Source organism: Thalassophryne amazonica, chromosome 5 (assembly GCF_902500255.1).
Source record: "Thalassophryne amazonica chromosome 5, fThaAma1.1, whole genome shotgun sequence".
Taxonomy (NCBI): Eukaryota; Metazoa; Chordata; class Actinopteri; order Batrachoidiformes; family Batrachoididae; genus Thalassophryne; species Thalassophryne amazonica.
The window spans coordinates 28,915,045-28,942,886 of NC_047107.1; the positions used below are offsets into that span (position 1 = coordinate 28,915,045).

The 27,842-nt window shown below is 39.6% G+C and overlaps 1 protein-coding gene across 2 annotated transcripts in view; it reads left to right on the plus strand.

Moving 5' to 3' along the window:
* The window catches only part of LOC117510247 (probable E3 ubiquitin-protein ligase HECTD4), a 128,600-nt gene that overhangs the window by 40,298 nt on the left and 60,460 nt on the right, over positions 1–27,842 (plus strand). Inside the window, exons 5-30 of one of the 2 annotated variants that reach the window (XM_034169886.1) lie at positions 1,746–1,854; positions 6,201–6,339; positions 8,988–9,158; positions 9,242–9,434; positions 9,550–9,711; positions 11,518–11,631; positions 11,720–11,860; positions 11,949–12,184; positions 13,191–13,333; positions 13,460–13,530; positions 13,620–13,725; positions 13,819–13,939; positions 14,025–14,153; positions 18,133–18,257; positions 18,746–18,899; positions 19,004–19,107; positions 20,204–20,402; positions 20,882–21,001; positions 21,089–21,193; positions 22,264–22,427; positions 24,156–24,401; positions 26,206–26,398; positions 26,823–26,927; positions 27,045–27,133; positions 27,247–27,419; positions 27,684–27,819. In XM_034169886.1, the coding sequence (XP_034025777.1) occupies positions 1,746–1,854; positions 6,201–6,339; positions 8,988–9,158; positions 9,242–9,434; positions 9,550–9,711; positions 11,518–11,631; positions 11,720–11,860; positions 11,949–12,184; positions 13,191–13,333; positions 13,460–13,530; positions 13,620–13,725; positions 13,819–13,939; positions 14,025–14,153; positions 18,133–18,257; positions 18,746–18,899; positions 19,004–19,107; positions 20,204–20,402; positions 20,882–21,001; positions 21,089–21,193; positions 22,264–22,427; positions 24,156–24,401; positions 26,206–26,398; positions 26,823–26,927; positions 27,045–27,133; positions 27,247–27,419; positions 27,684–27,819 (3,748 nt within the window). The remainder of the gene's footprint in view (positions 1–1,745; positions 1,855–6,200; positions 6,340–8,987; positions 9,159–9,241; positions 9,435–9,549; positions 9,712–11,517; positions 11,632–11,719; positions 11,861–11,948; positions 12,185–13,190; positions 13,334–13,459; positions 13,531–13,619; positions 13,726–13,818; positions 13,940–14,024; positions 14,154–18,132; positions 18,258–18,745; positions 18,900–19,003; positions 19,108–20,203; positions 20,403–20,881; positions 21,002–21,088; positions 21,194–22,263; positions 22,428–24,155; positions 24,402–26,205; positions 26,399–26,822; positions 26,928–27,044; positions 27,134–27,246; positions 27,420–27,683; positions 27,820–27,842) is intronic. The other variant, XM_034169887.1, reaches the window with a different exon arrangement.

Below are 27,842 nucleotides of genomic sequence, written 5' to 3' on the forward strand. Positions count from 1 at the left end.
CCAGGACGTCGTGAGAGAACAGAGAAGTTTCAGAAGAAGTCGGTTTCAGCATTTTATCCGGATATTCCACTGTTAAAGGAGATTTTTTTTTAATGAAAGACGTGCGGACGGAATGCAGCGTCGGCTCCCAGCCGCCGCGACGCTCCGCCACAGGAAAAACACCTCTGTTGGAAGCCTTAAGGACAAGTTGGAACATGCCCAGCTGTTAAACAATTTCTCAGATACTCACTCCACTGAAAGCCATCAAAAGCCGCCTGGATTTTACAAATGATTATCAACACGGAGGTGTTTTTCCTGTGGCGGAGCGTCGCGGCGGCTGCGAGCCGACGCTGCAATCCGTCCGCACGTCTTTCATTAAAAAATCTCCTTTAACAGTGGAATATCCGGATAAAATGCTGAAACCGACTTCTTCTGAAACTTCTCTGTTCTCTCACGACGTCCTGGATCAATAGAACCTGAAATGTGGAGGTTTTCAGCTTGAAACAGGCTGACGACGGCATCTGGGAGCGATGCGTGACGTCCCGCTCTGTGGGAAGTCCTTAAAGCGACAGTATCACCTGAAAATCTCTCATCAGCCGTTAAAATTTTCACTGGAAACCAGCTTAATTTTTCGAACCGTGTCCACTTCGATGTGCCTCACAGGTTTAGAAAAAATTTTGATCAAACAAAGCGCCAGTCTCTCAGCAACTTCTCAGACAAAGGAATTCCGACGAGGGGCTGGACGACTCCTCCCACAAGGAGTGCTCACAGGCGAATGACGTCACCGACAGGCGTGGAAAAACTCACGCATGCGCACGAGGGTTCAAGCATGTCCGACGTAAAAACGTATGAATGAAATCCATATAGTTTTTGGGAAAAATAAAAAGGACCTATACTTTGACAGCCCTTGTGTGTGTGTGTGTGTGTGTGTGTGTGTGTGTGTGTATATATATATATATATATATATATATATATATATATATATATAATACACACACACACACTGTTCTGGATCAAGACCAAGAACCAGCCTTTCAATGATGTCCTGAACTCGGCCATCAGAAATGTATCTGTATGTGATGAAGATGAGACGTTCACTTATCTTGGCAGTGACATTCTTGTCTCTGGGTCCTCAGCATTTGAGATGAAGCCATACTTGGGAATACTTTGTGGAGTATTCAGATCACTGGACAGAGGTGTTTGACGGTGCCTTTGCATGATGATCTTTGCAGGAGAAAGGTGGTCCACGTCTTTGCTGTCTGGTGCTTCCTCTCTTAGGGTCCTATATCAGTGGGCTGTGACAGCCTATGAATGACACCTGCAAAGGAAATCACTTGATTTCACACAATGTTCGCTGGGTGGCACTCTTCCCTTGCTTCACTTAGAGCATGTCGCCAGTGTCGCGCCTGTATTTATTTTTTTTGACATCCTGCTCTTTGAGTGATAGAACATGATCAGGATATATGTGCATAACCATGAAGCATTGCAGAAATAAAATACTGATCTGAATCAAGTTTGAATACATAAACGTGCACTAGTTTTGTTTGTTGAGTCTCTGAATATTTGCTCATGTCTCTGGATGGACCAAAGATCTGAATTTGAAAAGCAAAAGACACATGCATCTTTCTTGTTTTGTCTTAATTTTCTCCCCAGGTTTTGTTGTCGACTTTTCTGTTGTTGCATCCTGCTGCTCTTCACCCTGAATATCTGACATCAGGCTATGTTTACCCTTTTGTGCATTGACTTTTTCTTTTTGTGCTCTGCAGACACAGACCTGGGCCGTTGCCTCGCTACAGATGGGCTCTATCTATACACCACCAACTCCTCTGGGAGAGGACTCAGCAAGCTGGGCTCTGGTTTACATGGGACACTGAGGTAATATGACACTTCTGCTCTTGAGTCTGCATTTATTGATGTTATTCAGAGAAGACCAAGCGAGAAAGACAGTATCACATTAAAAAATAGTTGTCACTTAAACTATCAAAGTGTCTTTTCTACAGTATGTAATCACATCTTCTCTCACTGTCTGGCATGTAGTCTATGGAGCAGTGGCAATTTACCTTATTTGCCAGTCGATGACTGACTGTGTCCTTTTACAAAGTGCTTTTAGATTGCAAAGTATGACTGTCTGGCTTCAGTTAAAAACTGGATGTCATGTAATTATTACTGTTTTTTTAAAGTTATGAATTCTGTGAAAACTAAGGACCCGGTCACGTGGCACAACAGTAGCTGAACGAAGGGGAAAAAGTCACAAATCACTGAGAAAAGGTGGACAAATTATCCTGCGCTGCTCCCATTACCGAAAAGCCTGCGAGTCGAGAGCGCATAAAGGAACGAAACAAAACCGAAATTAACAAAAGAAAAACGAAGCGAATGCCGACTCTGACGCTTTAAACAAAATCAAAACAAAACATTCATGATGAATGTTCCAGGAATGTGCGTGTGTGCACGTCTGTTCCAGCCACAAACGGTTTCTTTTCGTCCCACACATGAACAGGTCATGGTCAGCTCTTTGGATCCTTAGTTATTGATCAGTTTAGATATCTTCAGTGTTCATGCAAGACGTGGGACTTGGGAGGTTCAATGAAGTCGGACGACAGTCAAACGGAACGTTGGCAGTATGGGAACTACGCAAATGATGAGGAACCGTCAACACAGAAAGCAAAACGGAATGCAGACGAATTGAAGTTGTCGTCGGATTCGTTCACATTTTTCAACAGTTTGAAAATTCCAGCGAAGCGCCAGCTACAGAAACGAAGCTGGTCGACGGTTAAACGATGTCTCAGAAAGTCAACGTAAGTCCAGATTTCTTGTTTCATTTTGGCTTTGGTGTCCTTCGTTAGTGCCGTGTGTCCGGGGCTTGACATGATGGTCATTGTTCCAACAAAACACAGACTCCTGTCTAATCAGTTAACATTGTCACTGGATGCAAACGTCATTGATTATAGTGATTAAAGCAAAAAATCTTCGGGTGACTTTTGGCCCCATTTTGTCCTTTAACTACTCACTAAGGAGATTACAAAGAAGGGCTTTTTCTCCCATTTCCATAATATTGTGAAGATTTGTTTATTCTGTCCATTATCATTATTATTTTATGTCTGTGCTGATGTGGAGACATTGGTTCATACTTTCGTTTCATCTACGATTAGGCATGCAGTATCGTTTAAGGGGGGGAGGGGAGCACTAAGGGGGTAAAATATGACACTGTTTTTCTACATCTGGAGACAGCCCTTGTCTGTCCCCAGCAGAAACATGGCACTTTCTCTGAGTTTTTGGACAAATTACACGGCAAACAAAGTGAAAATGCAAACAAAAAGTGACGACGCAGTGGAAAGTGGACATGTGTTGTGGTTTGTTTTATGACCCAGAGCTCAGACATGTCAAAGTAGTTGTGCAGGGAAGAGAATGCAGCTACCCTGGCTAGGTATGTAAGCTAACACTTAGCGACACGACCTCTCGCATTTGCCTCGTCTTCACTTCTCCACTGGAAACCGAAAAAAGCAGCACTTTTTGCGGCTGCTTCGGTGATTGCAGCAGAAAACAAAACAGTACACCATTTTTCCATTAGAAGTGATGCTGTTTGTGGGTAGAGAGTGTTTGAGTGTCCGTACAAATCATTCGGAGGATGGGGTTACAGCGGAAACCATTTGTACGTCTTTAACCGGCATGTCCGCTAGGTGGTGACGAGTATGCTTTTAAGTTTACAGAGACGGGTTGAATAGTTTGTGCTGAAACTCCCACACTCCACCCAGAGATTAGTCTCTCCCGTGTTTGTGCAGGCTGTCCCCAGATGTGGTCAAATCCCGCGATACCACGCTGGTTCAAACAAGACTGCGCTGCCCTATTGATTGTTGTAATGTAGTGCTTTCTGGAATGCTGCACACCACTTTCAAAAGTCTGTAAATGCTGTAACATTACTAAAATAAGGAAACAGTGCTGCAACACAATGACTGTATTTACAAATTATAAACTGCAATTGTGTGTGTATGTGTATTTATACACAAATTAGGAGTACCTTGGAACATGTTTCTCAGTATTTATCTAATAATTGCTCTAAGAAGGCTAATGATTCAACAGATTATAGCCAAATTTATTGGCTGTGATCATAATAAAATACATTTTATTTATCAACTTATATTTAATAAATACTATGACTAAAGTAACCTACTAAAATAGTAATAGGGCTCCGCAGTCTCGTTTGAACCCTGCATGATATCGTGGGATTTGACAACTTATGGGGACCTCTGCTCCCATTGTTTAATATACACACAGCATAACCTCACATGGAAAAATGGTGTATTGTTTTGTTTTTGGCTGCAATCACCGAAGCAGTCGCGAAAAGCTTTTCTTTTTTCTTTTTTTTTCTGGTTCCCAGTGGAAAAGGGAAGATGAGGCAGATGGGAGATGTCGTGTCGGTAAGTGTTAGCCTACACAGCTAACCAGAGTCGCTCCGTTCTCTCGCCTGCAAAACCGCCTCAACATGTTTGTGCTCCGGTTCATAAGCAAACTGCAACACATGTCCACTTTCCACTGCATCATCACTTTTCCTTTGCATTTTCACTTTGTGTGTAATTTGCCCAAAAACTCAGAGAAAATGCAGTGTTTTTTCCCCGGAAGTGCAGAAATTGCATCATTTATGTCATATTTTATCCCTTCAGCACACACCCTCAAATGAGCCTGTGGTGCCCAATTGACATTTGGCAGATCTGAGATGCACACTTAGATTTGATCTGTTATGGTGAAAGAATATTCTTGTCTGCTCCACTATGAAGCTAAGAGTGGTTATGCAAAATGCCAAATTTGCACTGTGCACAGTTTCTCCAGTCACAGCCGGAGAAACCTATAACTTCTTCTAGGTTGTCTGAGTGTCTTGGTGGCTTTCCTCACTCTTCTCCTTCTTGTACAGTCACTCAGTTTTTGAGAACTGTCTACTCCATGCAGATTTACCACAGTTTGTATTTCTTTGTAATTGATGTAAATAAAATCCAAGACATATTCAGTGGGAGTTTTACAATCAGAGACCCTCGTCCACAGCGACAACAAAAGATTCCAGGCTCTCATTGATGTTAAAGGGGCAATATACGGTATTAAGAACAGTATGTAAACTTTCAATCAGGGTCATTTGGGTAGTTTCTATTGTCATTAGGATTTAAAAAGAGTAAACAGTTGTTTGACAATAAATGGCTTCACTCAACCACTAACCATGAGTGGAGAAAAAAAGTTTTTGTGTTATCATTCATATGAAAAATGGCCAAAAAAACCCAACAAAACATCTGCCATATTTACATATGTAAATGTTTGAGTAGAACTGTACTTCATTAATTTAATAAATATATATGTATTTTACATAGGTGAGAGTACGGGCTTCATGATGAAGTGGTATAGAGGAGGATTTTCTTAAAAAGACCTGAAAGTTTAGCTACAGTTCAGCTAAAGTCTCAGCATTGTTCCTAGTGAGAAAAAAATTTCACACATCCTCGAGAAATGTTAGTTTCTCAGAATGCAAAAGATGGAGAACCACACCCTACTTTTTGTGGGACAGGCTCAAAACTTCTCAGTCGCTTCTTGTATTTTATTTTGGAGTGCGCTTTGTATAGAAGGTCCCCCCCCCCCTTTTTTTTTTTTTTTTTTTTTTTTTTTTTTAGTGAAGGGTCCAGAAGGGGAGTGTCTGTTTTTACTGGAGTTTTGCTTGATGACTATTTGATTCATGAAAAGAGCATCTGTATGTGTTTTTATTTTGTCATCATGCTCGATCAACACAACTGCAACCCTCAGTTAGATAATGTTTTTGGTCAACAGCTTCCTCAGCTTGTACAAAATAAAACTGTTCTAACATCCATTTCTCCTGTTTAATAGGTAGTGTGAGTATAAATGTCAAATATAAATGACCAGAGTTTATCGTCGTGATCAAGTTCAGTTTTATCACAATAAGTTATCTCATCTAGTGGGAATATTTTTTTTTTTTTTTAAGAATCATCTTGAAAGTTTAGTGAACAGATGTTTACGAAAACTCGGTCTTTGAAAATGTACAAAATTGTAGGAGCCAGAGTTTGTTGTTATTGTTTTTGTCTGTGTCAGTAATTTAATTTCAGTGGTGATTTAGTTTTTAAATTTACATTGGTTCTCCTGTCACTGCACCCGTGTCCACCTTCAAATAATCTTACTGATGTACTTCATTAACTGTTCAATAATGAAAGGAATAAACATTTTTATGTGTACAGAGGGTTTGTATATTGTCGAAATGAGGAGCTGGAGCCTGGATGGGTGGTGTTTAGCAGTGGTCGCCTCCTTCACCGTCCTTCTTCTTTTGATGCCAAGCCTCATCAGTTGTGCCAGGTCATTGACCCTTTTACCCTGCAGGTATCTTACACTCTTTCCGTATTTTATGTTGAGTGTTGCAGTTTGTTTGTCACATAAACTTAGCTTGTTTTCCAGACTGTAAGTTGCATTTATTTATGAAACACTTTACAATAACAAAATTTTTTGTAAGAATCTGGAAAGAATGTTCAATTATACGCTAGCCTAAAGGACAGAGGCTAAACATCTTTAATGCTGTGTTTCTTGTTTCCACTGTACTGATCTACTAATGTACCAAATTGTCTGTACCATTACTCTCCTATTTTTTGAGATACTATTATTATTGTGAACATCTTTATTCATGAAATATTTCACATAAATACAACATAAAAATAGAACAGAAAACAATAAAAACAAATAGGTAAAAATAAAATAAAAATCTCATCAGGAGCAAGATAGATCATTAATAATCCATTGCAATTCTTGTTTAAGAAATCCATCATTTTGAAAATCTCTCATCTCAACAAGTTCTACAATTTGACCACAGACTTATAGTATCATTCTCATGTCTTAGACCTGTTACAAAGAACTTAAGAAATCTCTTATGTAACATAACATCAGGCGGTAACAAACTTGTAATAATAGGCAAGTACTTGCTATGACACATATTGGGAAGACCCCATAACTTACACTGATCTTTTCTAATAGAAACACAACATCTGTCACATTCCTTTTGTATAGAAGGCGCAATTTTGAAAAAAGAAAGAATTAAACTTAACATTGAAATCACTGACAACATGTTTAACTAAATTATTTCTGTCTTTAGAAATTTTATGACCAAGATAGTTAATCTCAGTGACTACTCTGACTTCCTGCGCATTTACACAGATAGAGGGGTTAATATATAATCTATCACATTCCTTTGTATAGAAGGCACAATTTTGAAAACTGTAAAAACTGCAACAATATTGTTTGAATCAAGAATTTTTTACTTTTGACAGTGGTGGGCACAGCTAACTAAAAAGGTAGCTTCGATATCCGCTAATCACCTAACTGAAAAGTTATCTTTTATAACGCTTAACCGATAGACCATCAAAAAATGTATCGGAAGCTACAGCTAACCGATAACTTTCACTATTGTCTCCGGTACACTCTCAGCTACTGACAAGTCGATTTTGAGTTTAAACACCGGCAATGCTTCTGATAGAATCAAAGGCGGTCACAAACCCAAATACAGCCAATGAGTCAGCACTTCTGTCTTTGTGCACCCTGCCCACGGGAAGCGTCATTTACCTCGATAACTTCAGACTTAGTGCATTATTTTAAAATTTAAAGATATGTTATATTTTCACTTTAAGCAACTGTGTGTTGCTTAATGATTGATGTTAATTAAAGTCCAGTACCTTTTCATTGTCTTGGAAATGTTCATATATACGAGGTCTGTGAGAAAAGTATCCGACCTTTTTATTTTTTTCAAAAACTATATGGATTTGATTCATATGTTTTTACGTCAGCCAAGCTTGAACCTTCGTGCACATGCGTGAGTTTTTCCATGCCTGCCGGTTGCATCATTCGCCTGTGGGCAGGCTTTGAGTGAGCACTGTTCCACCCCTCTCGTCGTTGTTTCATTGCGAGGAAATGGCGGAATGATTTGGGCTTTTTTTCCATCAGAATTTTTTCAGAAACTTTTAGAGACAGGCAGCTGGAAACCATTCGAAAAATTTATCTGGCTTTCAGTGAAACTTTTACGGGCTTCACAGAGAATGAGTGTTACTACAGCTTTAAGGACGCCCCACAATGGCGCACGGCGCGCCACGCTCCGAGCCGCCATCGAGAGGCAGAAAACACCACATCATTTCTAAACGGATCGCTGTGTGGAGCTGGGACCATCGTGAGCAATTTCTCTGGTTATCACAAGAGCTGGACATCAGCCATTTTCCGGCAGATTTCACTTTTAACAAGAGATTTTGTCATGGAAAGGCGCGCGGAGTCTTCGCGCGTCAGGACCGATTCGCTGATCGAGCGAGACAAAGGAACACCTCTGTTTCGGAGTGCCAGGGGACAAGTTGGGACATGCCCAGCTCTCCACAATTTCTCTTATACTCTATGGGCTGGTAAGCATTGAAAGCCATTTCCTGACAATGAAAATCCGACGAGGGGACTGGACCACTCCTCCCACAAGGCGTGCTCACAGGCGAATGACGCAACCGACAGGCGTGGAAAAACTCACGCATGCGCACGAAGGTTCAAGCTTGGCTGACGTAAAAACACATGAATCAAATCCATATAGTTTTTGAAAAAAATAAAAAGGTACGATACTTTTCTCACAGACCTCGTACATTCCTGACTTGTATAAAGAAATCTGCTGTAAAAGAATCATGAGTTTTCTTTTGGTTAATTCCTTATGGGCTCTAATAATGGAGGCAGTATTTAAACATGTGGTTAAGCCCTTTGAATTAAAGCTAATTGTTTGCAATACAAGCACTTATTTCTTATTTCCACTCTTTTGTGGTGATATACAGAGGTATAATTATAAAAATCACTGTCCAAATACTTATGGACTATTCTCTATGTTACTGTGGTCTGGAGTTCAAGTTTTAGGAATTAATTCCTTCATGTCCGGGTTCAGACAGGAGGTCTATGGATCCATTTAAATTTTTGCACATAGGAAGGCCTCCATCCCACAACAACGTCTACCGTGTCATCTTCAGGTGTGCCAGATTGTGCCCATGCCAGCTCACCATTTCCCAGTGGGCAGCAGCATGACCACAATGCACCTCTGCTCAGATGGAACCTACCTGTACTGGGTTTGGTCTCCAGCCAGTCTGAATGAGAAGACACAGAAAGGCCACTCCGTCTTCATGGATGTGTTTCTTCTGTTGGTGAGTGCCCTCTTCAACTCCACCTGCTTCAGCAGTATTCAGCTGGTCAGTGATGGTTCCCTGTTTCCTGTTGTCTGGTGCAGACACAGACAGGTTTGTGTATCGCAGACATCTTGCAGGAGAGGGTTATCCTTACTCGCAAGGAAGGCGACTCTTCCAAGTGCTTGAATGAGCTTCTCTTAAGTCGAATGTCACGCTTTCGGGCCTCCCATTCTGCCACATTAGCTGCTCTCACCGGCTCTGCTATTACCAACACTGTCAAAGAGGAACAATCTGGTAATTTGCCAGCAAACCTTCTAAATATGATGTAATCTTTAATGTGCAATTATTGTTGACCATATTGTTATGAAATCTCTTATGGTAACACATTTTCTCTTTAACAATTTTATAGCCGTCAACACTAGCTGTGGACTTCCTCTAAAGACTCTGAGAAAGACCCCAATATATGTGTGTGGAACCTACCTAGTGATGTTGGTCTCACCACCAGGTGTATCTGGGAGCTCTGCCACACGGTCCCTTTTTGGAGGCACCAGCAGCCTGTCGTCTCTCAAAAGTAAGCAAACACAAGTATTTTTTATGAAATTATCATCATCGTTCTATTTGTTATTATTTTTCAAGGCCTGGGAAAATAACTGCAATAAGAAAGACCTTAAAACCTTTAGAAATGGAGTATTTCAGGTCAAGCTTAGTTGCTGATAGTGTGTAACAATATCTAATGACCAACTTTGCGTAACATTAGTTGTTAAAATACAAATTAGGGAAGGTTGTAGGAATCACTCAGTCAGCTCAGTTCAATACCTTCAAAGCTTTTTATTGGTGGGGGGGGTTACCAACCGATTGACTACTAAGCTATGTCGTGGTGTCCGTCGTAGTAGCCTTTTTTCTAATTAGGCAAAGGCGTAATACGGGTCATTGACATACAGTAGTGTTCAGAATAATAGTAGTGCTATGTGACTAAAAAGATTAATCCAGGTTTTGAGTATATTTCTTATTGTTACATGGGAAACAAGGTACCAGTAGATTCAGTAGATTCTCACAAATCCAACAAGACCAAGCATTCATGATATGCACACTCTTAAGGCTATGAAATTGGGCTATTAGTAAAAAAAAAAAAAGTAGAAAAGGGGGTGTTCACAATAATAGTAGTAGTAGTAGTACAATTTGCCAAGAACACATCAACTGGCCTAAAGAGAAATGGAGGAATATTTTGTGGATTGATGAGAGTATAATTGTTCTTTTTGGGTCCAAGGGCTGCAGACAGTTTGTGAGACAACCCCCAAACTCTGAATTCATGCCACAGTTCACAGTGAAGACAGTGAAGCATGGTGGTGCAAGCATCATGATATGGGTATGTTTCTCCTACTAAGGTGTTGGGCCTATATATCACATACCAGGTATCATGGATCAGTTTGGATATGTCAAAATACTTGAAGAGGTCATGTTGCCTTATGCTGAAGAGGACATGCCATTGAAATGGGTGTTTCAACAAGACAATGACCCCAAGCACACTAGTAAACAAGCAAAATCTTGGTTCCAAACCAACAAAATTAATGCCTCGCAGATGTGAAGAAATCGTGAGAAACTGTGGTTATACAACTAAATACTAGTTTAGTGATTCACAGGATTGCTAAAAAAGCAGTTTGAACATAATAGTTTTAAGTTTGTAGTGTCAACAGCAGATGCTACTATTATTGTGAACACCCCATTTTCTACTTTTTTTTTTTTACTAATAGCCCAATTTCATAGCCTTAAGAGTGTGCATATCATGAATGCTTGGTCTTGTTGGATTTGTGAGAATCTACTGAATCTACTGGTACCTTGTTTCCCATGTAACAATAAGAAATATACTCAAAACCTGGATTAATCTTTTTAGTCACATAGCACCACTATTATTCTGAACACTACTGTATTTCACAGCAAAAAATTGTAGTTGTAGAGCCAATTTTGGTATTTGGACCAAATTTTCTAAAAAACTGTCCAATAACTTTTCTTTTAATTAAACAAGGGCACATTATTGGTCATTGACATTATCCCCATCCCAAATTATTTGAGTAGATTCATTTCTTTGGAAATGGTGGAGATTTCTATACTGAAAATGGTCATTTTACCTTCGGTTTTATTTGAGTCGGTAACCCAAAGGGCCCTTGGCACTCTTTTTTTTTTTTTTCTCATCATATTTTTCAATTGCATGTATAAACAGGCTTGTTTGGTGTCGGAGGATATCATTTGATATTTCTCACAGATCTCTAGTTTAGAATTAATAGCAGATATAAAATGTGAACAATTTCTGTTCTTGGTTGTTATTTTTGCTATTTTATCAGTGACGCATTGATTCAATATTGTTTTCATTTTTGATCAGTATTAGCTTCTAGCTTGGTATTTAACCTCGCTGATGGTCAGTTCAGCAGCCGTGCAGACCTCATCGATGCCCCTGGCAGTTCTTTAGGGAGAGGAGCGCAGGTAGCAGGGCTGGGTAAGCTCCAGTTTATTTAGACTCTAATGTTGTGAAAAGTCTGACTCTTGTGTTCATTAACGTTTACTTCTGTGATATGGATTTCCAGGAGCTTGTTACGATACCCTGAATAATGTAATCTGGACCTGCTCAAGTGATTACATAGATCAGTGGTACAATCCTGGGAACCAAGCTTTTCATCATGTGTGCCATCGTCTTGGTGTTAGCCACCTCATCAACGAACCCAAAGGTAGACCAGGACTGCTTTGAAAGAAAAAGTTTGTCCTTTGTCGGTTGTGCCCAAAGTTTGATCATCTATCAACTGTGCCTTTCCACAGAAGAGACTGTGACCACGGGTGAGGTAATCAACCAGCTTCTCCATCATGTCGGTGCTATGTGCATCCATCAACTCAACCTGCTGGCAGCTAGCAGCAATAGCCTGCCCCTAGGAGCCTTGTTGGGTAAACAACATCCCATCGAAGCCCGTCACTTCAGCAGTATCTGCGATATTATGGAGAAGGCTATGGTCAACGGAGATACCTGCATCATCCGCTGCATCTTGGTGGTGTTTCAGGTAGGAGATTTAAAGGCCCAGAAAAAGTCAGTTAATCAGTTTGAGCATTTGAAAACAAATTCCATCATTCTCAAAATTTGTGAATTGTTCTTTCAGTTATCAAAAAGGTAGTGCACACACGTCAATGATTTTATTTTTTACACTTCTGTTCCACTGTGACTTCCGTTCCACGTTTGAGTAGTTTTACGAACTGGATCTTCAGTTATTGTAAATTTCCATATGGTAGAGCTGTGCTTTCTGGAAGTAACAAGTGTAATGCAGTAAGATCAAATATTTGTCAGAATGTGACATGTTATGAAAAACTCAACAGTGTGCAGGACTTAGGGATGCTTATTAGGAGAAATGGAACATGTGGTGGCCAAGTGGTACAGCATTGTGGAAAATGAATACCTTTATTCATACATTTGCTTTTCTTTATGTTGTCTTTTTCAAATATGAAGCTACATAATCTCAGGCATCACTTTGCTTTCATGGCATCACTTTGTCACATCACATTTCTTAGCACACTGCAGCACACTTGACTAGCTCCTACTATTAGCAGCTCTATGGACTGAATTAATTTAGAATCAAAAATGGTTTTGAATCAAAAATCCATTTTGAATCAAATCGTGATCCCATGAATCAGAAGGACCTGAGAGATACTGAAAGATTTGCGTGCCTACTCTTTATAGCTACATGCAGGCTGTGGTGTTGAAACACTTAATTATAAAGGGAAATACTTATTCTGCCATTTGCATTTTACAAGAGAAGGCAAGCCAGCATGAATCCTCATCGCTAAAGAAGTAAAAACATGAAGATAAACTCATGACCTGCAATGGCATAATGCATTCTGCAATCCCAGCACAAGATAACACTAAATTCTGCACGCTGTAGAGTTAAAGAATCAGTAATAAATCAGATAGTTGAACTGAATTGCCTCCTTTAGCTTCATGTGTGTCAAATGCAAACTTTTTTCTTTCTTTCACTTTTTTCGTATGCTTTGTATGCTTTTTTAAATTTTCTCCAGGTGGTGTTTAGGTTTTTCAATCCACAGTCAGAGCAGAACAGGGAGAGTGTGCGTCATTCAGGTTTACTCTTGTGGCAGCTCCTCATGGCCCCCGTGGATCAGATTGGGGTAGAGATTCAGAGAGAAGTGTGTCTGGCTATTAGGTATGTTTAACGTCTGATTAATTCCACGTGTGGTGTCCAGAGAAAATTATAAATGTTTAAGAGAGATTTGTATAATTAGAGGTCCTCCTAATATTTTTCTATATTTTCCTCCACTTATCATTGTAGCTCAGGCCTAAATATTTTGTATCAGGGGGAGGCTGAACTCAGCAAATTGCTCAAGCTTGTTCTAACTGAAGGTACTGATGAAAGCTGATATTATGACACTTCCTGTGTTGTGATAAATGTAATTTACTAGTGGATGTGTGTGTTTGTGTACAATGCTTAGGTGATCGGAACAGCGGCCTGTCTCAACTTCGTGATGTCATCCTTACCAACTTGGCAGACCAACTGCAGAAGAACAGATTTGGGAGTGAAGACGATGATCACTACAGGTCAGTATTAAATACGCTAGTAGGTCAGAGGAAGTTTGGTCCCTGATATTATTTAACTGTGTAATGAGAGACATTTCTCTTTTGGACTTGCAGGCTGGGCGATGACCTGCTACATTGTATCCTTAAGACTGTAGTTCGGGAGTCCTGCCTCCTTATTACAAAATGTCAGACTGTTGCCAGGGATGACTTCCAGAAGCTGCTCTCCACTGTGCCAGTATGCTTTTCAGTTCAGCAGCGCCGATCTGTGCCAAGGACAAGTTTGTTTGCATTCATAGCATGATGGTTTTGCTTCTCTGTAGGTTGTCTCACCTAGTCTCCGCTACCTCATGGCTGTACAAAACCACCTGCTCAGTAACACAATTTTAATACGTCCAGATGATAATGATGACAGTGACAGCTCCCTACAAGGGGAAACAATGAAGGTACAGGTAAACATCCCCTTTAAATACCCATATCTCCTCGTAGAGACTGCTTACCTGTATGTAAATGAGAGGCCAACACACACACAAAAATCAAGCAACAGTACAAGACTGGTCTTTCATGACACTGCATTGATTTTGTTTTTATACAATTGCAAGAACAACTATTATAATGATGATGGGATTGTTACATAGAGAGGATGTTTATTCAGTTTTTTTTTTTTTTTTTTTTTTTTTTACTTTGTGGGAAATAAACATCTCATTTAAGATGCAAAACAATTTTAGTTCAGTAACTGAATACTCTGGCTCCATACATCAGAGAAATTAATTTCAAATGACAATTTTTCAAGATCAAGTAGGAAAAAAGATTACGATGACACCCGTTTTGAGGAAACAATTATGGCGTCACCTTGTAATTTGCATTTCTAAGATGTCAGCACAGGTCTTAAATGTAAATTGGTCTACAATTAAAGGAGAGCACTTGCAGACTGTAGCAAGTTATTGAAATTGGCTAATTGAAAGGATACATGGCACCAACAAGACAATTGTCTATGAACAATGGGAAAGGAATATACCATGTGACTTGAAATACAAAATACACATCAAAACAAAATGGGCAGATGCAGGAGTTTCTGTTTGTGGAAAAACTCTAGTTAAAGCTAAAAGAAATTACCGCATTCCCGGGACAAGTGCCACATTGAAAACATTCAAAAATTGATTTTTATAAATGTTTTTTTGTTTTTTCTCCTCGCTGCTGTCAGCGAGTCACTGTATCTGTTCCTCTGTGTCCTGTTTGCACTCTGCAGGAGGAGGATGAGGGGGATTGGGCGGTGTGTTTGAGCACTGTAACAGCATGGCGAGCAGAGTGCACTTTTACAGACATATTTTGAAACTTTACTTCCAAAGTCTGCTCTGAGCTGCTCTGAGCAAAATGTCTGTGTGAGTGTCCTTGCTGTGGTTAAACTAAAAACACAGCTGCAGACCCATGATGCATAAATAACAAACATGAATGCTTTTTTTTTTAATTCTTCTTCTGTCAGGCCTGCAATCCTTTATCGTTTTTATCAGTCTTTTATTGAGTCTTCTGTGCTTTTCATTTATGTGCTGGTTTCACAGCCTCTCAGTGAACGACAGAAACAGCCTGAACAACATTGTTAAAATTTGTTCAAAGATTATCGGAGTGAAACAAAGAGACCTACACTCTTTTTGTAATCAACAGATCCTCCGGAAGGCTGAAATCATCTTGTCCATGTCAGGTCATGTTCTTTTAGGAGAGTTTTCTCTGCTTCCTTTAGGCACCATTTTGCTTCCCCGGTGTGTAGAACCAACAGGTTTTTAAAGTCGTTTATACCTTCGGCAATTTGACTCTTAAATGCTCCGTAGGTCTGCCCTGTTTTTATTTATTTATTTATTCTTGCTATTCATTTTAACTTCTTAAGTCTGTTTTATTTGTTTTTTTTAATTAGTTTTATTGTTATATATTTTATTTTATTTATTTTTTTAAACAGACTGCTCAAATGAAATTGCCCCTTGCGGGATTAATAAAGTTGTTGATTGATTGATTGATAAGCCTCGGCATGATGTAAAATGTGCTCATAAAACCTTCTTACCTCTCAATCAGGTCCTGCTTTACACATAAATACACAAATTCTTGATTGATCTTGCTCAGAGACTGCAAACCAGGGGTGAATCTAGATGGAAAGGGGGTGTTGTGTGAAGGGAGGGGGGGGGGGTGTGCCCTCCACAACACTCTTGGATTAAAGGTCCCCTTTAGAAGACATTTTTCACACTACTACTTATAATACTACTTATAATAATTTTAACAACTAAAATGTTTATATTGGTATTAAGCTGGGCATAATTTTTTACTATGGTTCTAGACTAAATGTAATTGATGAGACATATAAAAATAAGTTTAGTTAATTTAACTAGATAGAACTTTGTTGATCTCTTGGGAAGACTCCCACAGGAACATTGAGGTTCCAGCAGGATTGTATAGCAGCACACAGGGTAAGAAGTACACAGAGTATCAAAAGTGAAAGTAAAAAAGAAAAACAGTTTGCAAATATAAATACACAATAAATGTTATTTTTAATGTAATGTCTAAGATCGGGCATTATCAGGTCTGTTTGGGCTTCTCGCTTTAAAATCAGGTTAGTTGGGATGAGGGAAGCCAAAAATATGAAAATGATTATGGCTTTTGTGATTAGTGATCTCATCAAAGATGCTGGTTGTAATATCAATTTTGGTTAAAAGCAAAGAAGAAAAGGTGAAAATGTGCAAAAGAAAATGCAAGTACGACTCTCATTAAGCAGTACAAGTAAGTTGGGGTGGGGGGGATCGGGTGAGAAAATAGTAATAAAAAAAAAAACCTCCAGAATGCAACCCTGGACATCAAAAACTCCCAAATTTTTACAGACCCCCAGCCCGCAAAGGTACACTTTCACCAAAAGTTCTTTAGGGAGAGGAGCGCAGGCTCAAAACCTCTCCTTCTCATAGATTAAGTGTCTTGTCTAAGGACACAGACAGGTGGCATGAACGGAATTTGAACCCAGGTCTACATTTTTTGCAGGCCTGCTCCTTATCCACTCCTCTACCTGCTCCATAACATACACAACTTTCTGTACTTGATCTGGAAAGAAATCTGCCATTTAATTACATTTATTTAAAATATATTTTTACAGTCAGAATTTTCAGCTGTTGAATGAAAATTGCTTTTGTCATACCCTCTCATAGTTCTGCATGTATGAACAGTCAATGTATTTTTTCTAAGTATGATAACTCTTGTAATTAGTGTGATTTTCTTTAAAGTTAGTGTAGGTAACTCTGTTCAGAAACACTTTTTGTAATATTGGGTGAAAAGGTCTGTCTATCCTAACAGTAGTCAATACATTATGCATTCAGAAAAAGAAATGAAAAAAATCAGACGTCTGTAGCAGCTGTAGGATTGATAAAACTCCGACCAGTATAAGCCCCACGGTGCCCTCTCAAAAAAACAATCAGATGCCTTCATGTCTAGTTCTTCCCGCTCACGTCACAAGGCTCAATGCCCCCCTCTGTCCCTCCCTCCTCCGCGCAAGCACACTCATCTCATTTCACCGAAGAAGCAACCCTGCTCAGAGTGCCACTCTCATTGGATCGACATCAGAGCAGTCCTTTTGAACGCCGCACAGATCACTGCTTCGTACTGTCGGAAATTACAGGACTTTTTTGTTGTTTCAAATTCAGCAGTTGCTTGTGGCAGGAGCGTGGTTTTCATTTTATTTTTGGTAAAATAATTCATTGTATCCACACAAAAGATTAATTCTTGCCTATATAAAGTGCCTGAGCTCAGTGAAGCTGACCCCCACCCACATAAAAAAAATCCAAGCAAAGAGGGTGTAATTTCCAGCGATACATGAATGCAGCAACAGCGAACTGCGCAGCATTCGAAAGGACTGATGGTTCTGATGATATATTCAATCATCTTTACACTTAGATTTATTACCCCTTTTGACAGTTTTGTGTTATAAATCAATATATGGTTTAGTAACGTAATACAGTGATAGAGCAGCCACCATGGCACACCAGCGTTTGTTTTTTTTCAGGCCTCGTGCACACTCCTGCGATATTTTCAGCTCCTGCATGTCCTGTGCCTTTCCGTCCAGCCGCTCCTCTACCCCGCTGAGTCCCACAGTCAGATGCATGTTTAAGTTTGTGGGGGCGTGGCTTTGCATGGAGCACTGACGGGGTAGGGGGAAGGCGGGGGGGGGGGGGGGGGACCTAGAGGAGGTGCTACTTTCAAATCTTCCTTGTGCTCTTGCTAGCTCTCCAGGACTACCAACTCTAGCTTTAAGATCTTGCTCTGTTCAAAGTTTTTTGAATTTTTCCAGCCATTCACATGTGTGTACCTCTTATATATTTAAAGTGAATAGATGTACTTGAGATCACTGAAAATCTTGGAAGTCTTGTTAGGGAAGTGTGGGCCTATTTTGTGTGTCATTCTCAGGAACTCCAAAGCAGCATCCTCTCCCTCGCAGCCAAGATCCTGGTCGGATGTGATGAAGTGCTTGAGACCCTTCAACAAGTGACTACAGCTCTTATTCACAGTGACATCTCTGACAGAGAAACCAGGTATGCTTCTGCTTGCACTATTTTAAAATATTCAGTGTGTCAAAGTAACATTTTGCTAAATCAGTCACTTGCAACATAGAAGTGATGCTTTTGTCCTTCAGTTTTCATCCTATAGCTTACTAATCAGTCTTTCATTGATGCTGTATCATCTTTTTAGATGTTGGAGCATCTCAACTGCATTTGAATGCACCACATAATCTGACCTTTTCTGGCTGGGCTGTACTTCTAACAGTGTTATTTTAAATCCACTGTTTATTTAAAAACAGTCTGGAATATGTTGTGCACTTACAGATGTTAAATTTCTATATTAGAAACATAAACCTTAACATTAACTTTTTTCTATAAAGCTAAATCTAAATTTCTAAAATCACAAGATACTCCTTTACCTGTTCACCCACCCCCAATCTTGGCTATTGTTATACTATATCAGTGCTCCAGTCTCTCTTTAATTCTCACTTTCCCATTTTTTGCTTTCATGATATCTCCAGGTTGAAAGGCTTGGAGCAGGTAACAAAGGCCACCATGCTGGGGCACTTACTGCCCGTGTTGCTAACCACGCTGATGCATCCCAACTTGCAGACGCTCACTCTGGCTGATGCCCTCATGCCTCAGCTGGTCCAGCTTGTCCTTTATACCAGTCAGGTAGGAACCTTACAAGTCTAACAGGCAGTTATTAGTGAAGAGACTAAATGGGACAGGAAAAGGAGCCAACACTTTTATATTTTGTTCCACTGTTTGTTTTTCAGACCGCCTTGTTATTAAAGACTCAAACTCCGCTTTTCACTGAGGAGCTTTCAACCGTGGGTGGCTCCTTAGGACAGGGAGCGAAGGCATGTGCTGCTGAGGACAAGTAAGTTTTGTTCTTGTGAAGTGATAATTGTTTTTTACGGAGTATAAGTCACACCGGAGTATAAGTTGCACCTGTCAAAAAATGCCTCTTGAAGAGGAAAAAAAAGCTTATATAAGTTGCACTGGACTATAAGATGCATCTTTTCTGTGTTACGAGCTCTTTAATTTGGGATTTTTGTGCATTGTTGTCATGTATTTTTTTTTTTTTTTTTTTTTTTTTTTTTGTAACTGGCATTTCTTCTTTTATTATTGGAGTTTAGTGTTTTGATTCTTGGGAAAGTTCTATATAAAGAGACATTATAATCTATACATTAAAAGCCAAGTGGCCCCTGTGTACCTGTTTGCTTGTGTATAACTTCGATCACGGAGAAACTGGGAGAGCTGACATTTGCTGTTTGCTATGTTTGTCATTTATTTGGGTCAAGGATGAACACTGCCAAAAAAGAAGGTTGATATGACTAATATTTTTGGAGAAATTATGGATATTAGGTATCAACAGTGGACGTTGATATCACCATTAGTCAGTCCCTGGTAACCACACAAGCTCAGAACAAAGGAAATATCTCAGCCTTACCAGTTGTACAACATGACATCAGCTACATTTGCCAAATAATAAATACAGTTATTCACAAAACTTTCTCATTTTAATTTCCTGCACTGTAAGTTAAAATCATTATAGAAATTTTCATCAATATATTGCCACCTTTCAAAAATGTCAGCTACCTATTTTATAAATCCTACCAAATCTAGAGTCCCTGGGTCCCCACGGGCAATGTGCTAGTTAACTTACTATTATTAATAACAAACTTGTAAATTTTGGGGATGTAAGTAAAGCACTTTGAATGTCTGCATCAGATGGAAAAGTGTGAGAGAAATTCTGTCCCTTTGCCATGTTAAGGATATAGGCTACCCCATAGTGTTGAGGTTTATTAAAATTTCTGTCTCACATGTAATAGTGAACACTGGGATTGCTGATTTGATTGATATTGGAACCGCTTGCTGCATAACGTGCCTCCGTGTAACTGGAGTGGGAGCTGGTCTTTCTATTAGTGTCTTTTCTAATGATTCACTGTTTCCATTTCTTTCCATGACATTAGAATTCTTGATGAACGTGAGGAGCCAGGATTCTTAACTGGATTAAAGATCCCTGCCCCGTGGGCTGCTGGGAAGACGGTGGAGACAGTGCACCCTGTGCGAGACAATTACAAATTCAAAGAGACTGTACACATCCCAGGAGCTCGCTGTTTGTACCTTCGCTTTGACTCTCGCTGTTCTTCACAGTATGACTATGACAAGGTACTGGATTTTGGTAATGCTCTTCAGGTTCAGGTTACTTTGTTTGTACCAGTGGATAGACTTTGTTGGCAAGAGATTGAGATATAGTTTATAAACCACAGACAGTACAGGTAACATAGAAAGTGCCCGTGCTTGTAGCATGTGCAAAGTGCTGAAAGTGCAGTTTCTAGTCCTCAGATTCTCAAATTACATAAATAAAACAAAATGATGTGTAATAGTTGCAAAATCTAGCAGGATTAAAATCTTCAAATAGTTATGAAAACTACTTCAAGTGGTAACAGAGAGAAGCTTATTACTGCCTGTTCTATTCAGTAATGTCTGCTGGGACAAAGCTATTCCTAGAATGATTTGTTCTGCAATTTGGACCTAGAGGTCTCTCTTCTTCCTTTGTACAGTACCTGTTCCATGTAGTGTGTGCCTTTTTATATAGCAGATATCCAGTCTAGGAGGTTTTGCACTAACTATAACCTACATTTCAGTTGGTTATCTATGCTGGCCCCAACACCAACAGCCGTAAAGTCACAGAATATGGAGGAAACACTCTGGGATATGGCAGTCGTAGCGTGCTGGGAACAGGATGGCCCAAAGACCTCGTCAAGGTAAAAGAAGCTGTACTGCACTGACAGACTCGGCACACATGCAGTGTTGAAGAGCCTTTGTTTGTTTTTAATCATGTCTGGCTGTAGGTTGAGGGTGATACTGTGACCTTTTCCTTTGAGATGAGGAGCGGACGTGAGCACAACACTCCTGATAAAGCCATGTGGGGGTTTGCCTGTACAGTCAGAGCGCAGGTAAAACACAAGAATACAGATGTAGTGGAGCAGTTCTTTTCTGGAAACAAGCACCAAAAATCTTTTGGAAAAAACTGAGTATTCACTTGAATTTTCAATACGTGGCCAGGTAGGGGTCAATTGAGGAATTGCACAGGGGTCAAAATTTTAAAATGTTCCAATCATATTGAAAGTTATACCACATTATCTGTCTGATCACACAGATTCCAGAAGGGTATAGTTTGTTCTATCTGTGACTGAATGTAATGGGGTAAAAACATTAAGAATTGTGACAAAGGTCGATTTCAGTTTGTATAGGGGTCAGAAGTTAAAAATGCTCCAATTTTGGTTAAAAACAAAAATTGGTGCAAATTATTTATTGAACTAATAGGATTAATAAATGAAATAGTTTTGACTGTGTTAAATGTTTGGTCTGCAAGGTAAAGGTCAAAGTCGACATCCATTGGATTCTATGGTATGTGACATATGTTGCCCTGTAATGTGATAATTAAACATCATACATGATGCAAACTATTCCTTTTTAAAATCTTATTAACTCAACCAATAATTCGCATTACTTTTTTTACAAAAATTAGAGAAACTTTAACTTCTGACCCCTGTACAATCAAAAGCTGACCTTTGTTTCCATTCTTGCTGTTTTTACCCCATAACTCCATAACATTCAGTCATAGATAGTACAAACTATACCTTTTTGGAATATTTATGTTCAGGCAAACAATGAGGTATAGCTTTCAATATGATTGGAACATTTGTAAATTTAGACCCCTGTGTAATTCTTCAGTTAACCCCTACCTGGCCGCCTATTGAAAATTCAAGTGGATACTCAGTTTTTTGTTTGTTTGTTTTTTAAAGAGTTATGTTTAAGGAGTATTTGTGCCAACTTTGGTGCTTGTAGCACCATTTGAAGTATTCCTCTGTAAATATTCTGTTATCTGATGCACTAATGCAGCCTGTCCCTGTGCCAGTGTGTCTGACAACAGAGTTCAGATGCTGAGCTTGTGTGTCTCGCCTGGAAAAAATGAAAAACTAAAATAAAGTAATTAAACCTGTAAGTTTGTGTTTATATTCAGGAGTCATCTGAAGACATTTCTGGAGGCCTCCCCTTTCTGGCAGACCTTGCACTTGGTCTGTCTGTGCTTGCCTGCTCAATGCTCCGCATCCTATATAATGGGCCAGAGGTAACGAGGGAAGAGGAAGCCTGTCAGGATTTGCTCTGCTCAAAGCTGCTGCAAAGGTGACACAATCAAAATAAAAGTATCACCAAAATTCACTATTGCATGTTCCTGTAAGAACTTGTTAATAGTTTGGAGTTGTATGTGTACTTTGAAATGTGGTTATGCTGTCATTTTTATATCTTGCTCTGTCTGTATATGAATATTTTCAGCGCAACTTTGCTTCAACTGTTTAGTGGATTTTAATTAATGAAGCTTCACACAATTATGGTAGGATTCTCAGCAGGATTTTTTCTCGGCATAATGGGATGGAAAAATCACTGCTTAGGCTTTGACCCCGCTGAAGCTTTTGCTTTGAGCTTATAAAGGGCCTTCTTTAGTGTTTTTTAACTTCAAAATGTAGAACAATCAGAAATTAATCTTGACGTAAAAAAAAAACATTTGTAAGGATTTTCTATAGTAAATTGCGGTGTATAAATTACCTCCTGTGCAGTGACACACATTTCTACACGCTTCCATGTTTTGGTCTGATGTCTCTTTCTTTTGGCTTTAAAGTAAGGCTGTAACAAAGATAAAAAAAAAAAAAAAAAAAAAAAAACGATGGCTTTACTTAACAAAACTTGGTGCCAAAATGCAGGCAACAGTGTTTCAGAGAGATAAATGTAAAATGTTACTTTGGTCCCGGCCTCCCCTATAATACTTACGCCTGGACAGCTGCTGTGCTGAGACTGGAGCGCCGAGACTCACTGGGATAAGTTCTCCTTGACGGAAAGGAGGACGTCTCATTTTTGGGAAAACAGTTTTGGTCAGTTTGCCTGTTGTACAACTTTTGGAAAGAGGTGTCATTTGATTTAAAATGGTGATTCGCTTTGAAGTTATTGATTGCGGAATGATCCGTCTTTCCAACTTTACCTGGCAGAGAGCTGCAGTAAATCCCACAACACACACGGAGTGGAGGATATTATCATCATTATTATTATTATTTTCATGAGGGACACTCACTTCAGTTTAGGAACCAGAGAAGCAGGAGATATTTGTGTTCCAGTCCACGGCAGAGAGCCATGTCGTCAGCTGCTCCACAAAAAAAGGCACGTTAATGACGAACGAATAAAAACTGTCCATGTGAAGCGGTGGACAGTTCTCACAGAAAGAGTCCCATTTAAAGACTTTAATCAGCAGAAATGGCTTTGGTACAGGCTGATGAATAAATTGTGGATATGCTGCTTCTATATCAGAACCAGCGGCTCCACAATCAACATAGAGAAATGATTAGCCCAACTGCAGTGCAATTTTTTATTATAACAGCGTGACGGACCATTACACTGTTATGCTGGTGAGAACCCTGTATAGAGCACCATATCATATGGCGTGCTGCATCTTCATATGGCCCATTTGAAAGAAACTAGTGTGTGCGCGTGTCTCTGTCTCTCTTATTCTCAATTCAAGTTAAGAGCTTTATTGGAATGAGGAGGCAATATTTTTGTTGGAGGGCGTTTTCACTTCTGTGTGACGTTTCTGTGGTTGCTTATCAGTTGATGGCAGGAGGTGACATATTCAGCTGCTAGGATGCAGCAGTTTAATTTTATTTGCCTTAAACATATTTGAGTTTGTCCCTATCTGAATGTCTCAAATTTTTCACATTGAGTTTTCATACTGTACATGTGGGCGTGTATTGTTTTGTAATCTTGATCACAGCTCTTTAGTTAACTCCTGATTATTATAAAAGTCACATCTATATTGAAATACATGAAAGTGAAGCAAATTTTTGACTGCTTATCTCATTTCCCTAGGTGTCAGTGGCAGGTGGAAGCAAACGGTGCCATCTCTCCTGCCCTCACACCCAGCCCTTCACCTCTCCCTCTCACTATTGATGAGGATCGGGAGTTCACTTACCCCTCCGACGTGCTCATCCCACCTCCAGGCCTAATCTCAGGGACCTACTTTGACTTGCCTCGTATCCGCCTGCCTCCAGGTATCATGGGTAGGCTACGAGAGGTGTCTGGAAGAGCTCGACCACAGTTTCGTCCTAGCATCAAGTAAGAGAGTCATAACTTGTCATCACTATACATCAAATTCGCCCCCACAAAGACATATACAACCCCTGGCAATAATTATGGAATCACCAGCCTCGGAGGATGTTCATTCAGTTGTTTAATTTTGTAGAAAAAAAGCAGATCACAGACATGACACAAAACTAAAGTCATTTCAAATGGCAACTTTCTGGCTTTAAGAAACACTATAAGAAATCAGGAAAAATAATTGTGGCAGTCAGTAACAGTTACTTTTTTAGACCATGCAGTGGGAAAAAAATATGGACTCACTCAATTCTGAGGAATAAATTATGGAATCACCCTGTAAATTTTCATCCCCAAAACTAACACCTGCATCAAATCAGATCTGCTCGTTAGTCTGCATCTAAAAAGGAGTGATCACACCTTGGAGAGCTGTTGCACCAAGTGGACTGACATGAATCATGGCTCCAACATGAGATGTCAGTTGAAACAAAGGAGAGGATTATCAAACTCTTAAAAGAGGGTAAATCATCACGCAATGTTGCAAAAGATGTTGGTTGTTCACAGTCAGCTGTGTCTAAACTCTGGACCAAATACAAACATGGGAAGGTTGTTAAAGGCAAACATACTGGTAGACCAAGGAAGACATCAAAGTGTCAAGACAGAAAACTTAAAGCAATATGTCTCAAAAATTGAAAATGCACAACAAAACAAATGAGGAACGAATGGGAGGAAACTGGAGTCAACGTCTGTGACCGAACTGTAAGAAACCACCTAAGGAAATGGGATTTACATACAGAAAAGCTAAACGAAAGCCATCATTAACACCTAAACAGAAAAAAACAAGGTTACAATGGGCTAAGGACAAGCAATCGTGGACTGTGGATGACTGGATGAAAGTCATATTCAGTGATGAATCTTGAATCTGCATTGGGCAAGGTGATGATGCTGGAACTTTGTTTGGTGCCGTTCCAATGAGATTTATAAAGATGACTGCCTGAAGAGAACATGTAAATTTCCAGTCATTGATGATATGGGGCTGCATGTCAGGTAAAGGCACTGGGGAGATGGCTGTCATTACATCATCAATAAATGCACAAGTTTACGTTGATATTTTGGACACTTTTCTTATCCCATCAATTGAAAGGATGTTTGGAGATGATGAAATCATTTTTCAAGATGATAATGCATCTTGCCATAGAGCAAAAACTGTGAAAACATTCCTTGCAAAAAGACACATAGGGTCAATGTCATGGCCTGCAAATAGTCCGGATCTTAATCCAATTGAAAATCTTTGGTGGAAGTTGAAGAAAATGGTCCATGACAAGGCTCCAACCTGCAAAGCTGATCTAGCAACAGCAATCAGAGAAAGTTGGAGCAAGATTGATGAAGAGTACTGTTTGTCACTCATTAAGTCCATGCCTCAGAGACGGCAAGCTGTTATAAAAGCCAGAGGTGGTGCAACAAAATACTAGTGATGTGTTGGAGCGTTCTTTTGTTTTTCATGATTCCATATTTTTTTTCCCTCTGCTTGGTCTAAAAAAGTAACCGTTACTGACTGCCACAATTTTTTTTTCGTGATTTCTTATAGTGTTTCTTAAAGCCAGAAAGTTGCCATTTGAAATGACTTTAGTTTTGTGTCATGTCTGTGATCTGCTTTTTTTCTACAAAATTAAACAACTGAATGAACATCCTCCGAGGCCGGTGATTCCATAATTTTTGGCAGGAGTTGTAATTCAAGAAGTTCCTTTGTTTTTCTAGTATGGTGAAAGTAGTACTATCACATGAAATGGCATCATCTGTTCACAATTATTACTTTGTTTGTTAGGGAGGTGATCAGGCCAGATGTAATGGAGGAGGTTATAGTCTCATGTGTCATAAAACATCTAAGCTTAGTGGATGCCCTTCAGTCACTGGTGAACTATCAGTACCGTGAGGACCACACCGAGGAGTATGACCTCGTGTGTAAGATCATGGCTGAGACCTTCAAGAAGATCAGTGCAATGGAGCGTCAGCTGCAGGTGAGCATGTGACCCTTTGCCGGGTGCAGAATCAATCAACCACTTTATTAACGACAATAATTCACAAATAAACTAAAAAAAAAAAGTTTATTTTAAAAAGTCAAAAGTTGTCATGAAAAATTTTATTTTGAAAGCTGTTTGCTAGATATGCAGAATAGGGTTAATAGAGAACACATGCATGCTGTAAGTAGCTGTGCATTACTTGTTTAAAAAAACAAGGTTCAGCTATTATGAGACGAAATTGGAGAAGCATTGAGCCAGATGTGTCCTTTTTGCAAAAGATATTAAATGAGATGTTTCATGTGAGGCTGAGCAGAGGATTAAAGTTTATTTTATTTTATTTTGCAAAATAAATCAGGCTGCGAGCTTGAACAATGTGACAGGTACATTTGAGACTAGGTCTCTATTCGCTGTCTGCTTTCAGAGTGTAGCAGAACTGGAACAGAAGTGGCAGAATGAGGTAGAGGAGGCCCAGCTGGGAAAGCTGGAAAACAACACTCCATTCTTTCACGACTACCATTTCTTTGAGGTATGGAGCTGCTCTACACCTGCTCTACTCTATAACACACCCTCCAGAGATTGTATTATTTTGGATATCATTTCCTGTGAGGGTTGTGCTTTACTTTTTCTTCCCTTCAAATACCAGAACAAGATTAAGGAGCTGGAATTGCTTTGCTCGTTGAAAGAAATCCCACTTGACTTCAGTGATTTGGAAAATGTTGTCCTTGCACTGAGGTAAATAATTTATATTTGCATTTATAACAAAGGCTGTCATGTCATTGTCATTGAGGTGCCACCTGGGAAAAATTAGTCATCGTTGCTATAACATTATGCATCTGCACCCACAGGGAGAAGTTTTTTCAGGAAGTAAACACAATGCATGCAAAAAGTGGCACCTCGCTGCCCAAAACTAAAGCGCTGGTGAAGAGTCTGATTAACCGCACTGAGTTGCTGCTCCATGTTACCATTGCTCCACACTGCAGGAGCCTGAGCGCTACACCTGCTGGCACACCAGGCCCAGGTATACCTCTGCTAAGAGAAACATCAGTGACTTGCAAGGCTCCCCCACCCACCCAACTATTATTATCCCATTTGGTGAAGTTACTATACAATTAAATGCAGTGGAGCTGCAGCTACTTGTGTAACTATAGCTGGCTTTCTTCTTAAATGTAGCTTATTGTTAGTTATGCACGGCATGAGTGATAGCTGTTTTAGTGACTGAGACATCAGTCCTCATGGGACACAGAGTGGCACTGAGTGTGAATTCTACTTCATCTTTCTTCAGCTTCCAAATCTGTGTCAGACACCAAGACAGTGATGCCTATGGTCAAGCAACCAGTCTTCCTACGCAGCATGTCTGCTCCCTCTGATTTGGAGATGATTGCAAACCAGGATTTGGAGTTTACACATGCTCCCCAAAGGTATCTTCTGTTTTCATTTCATT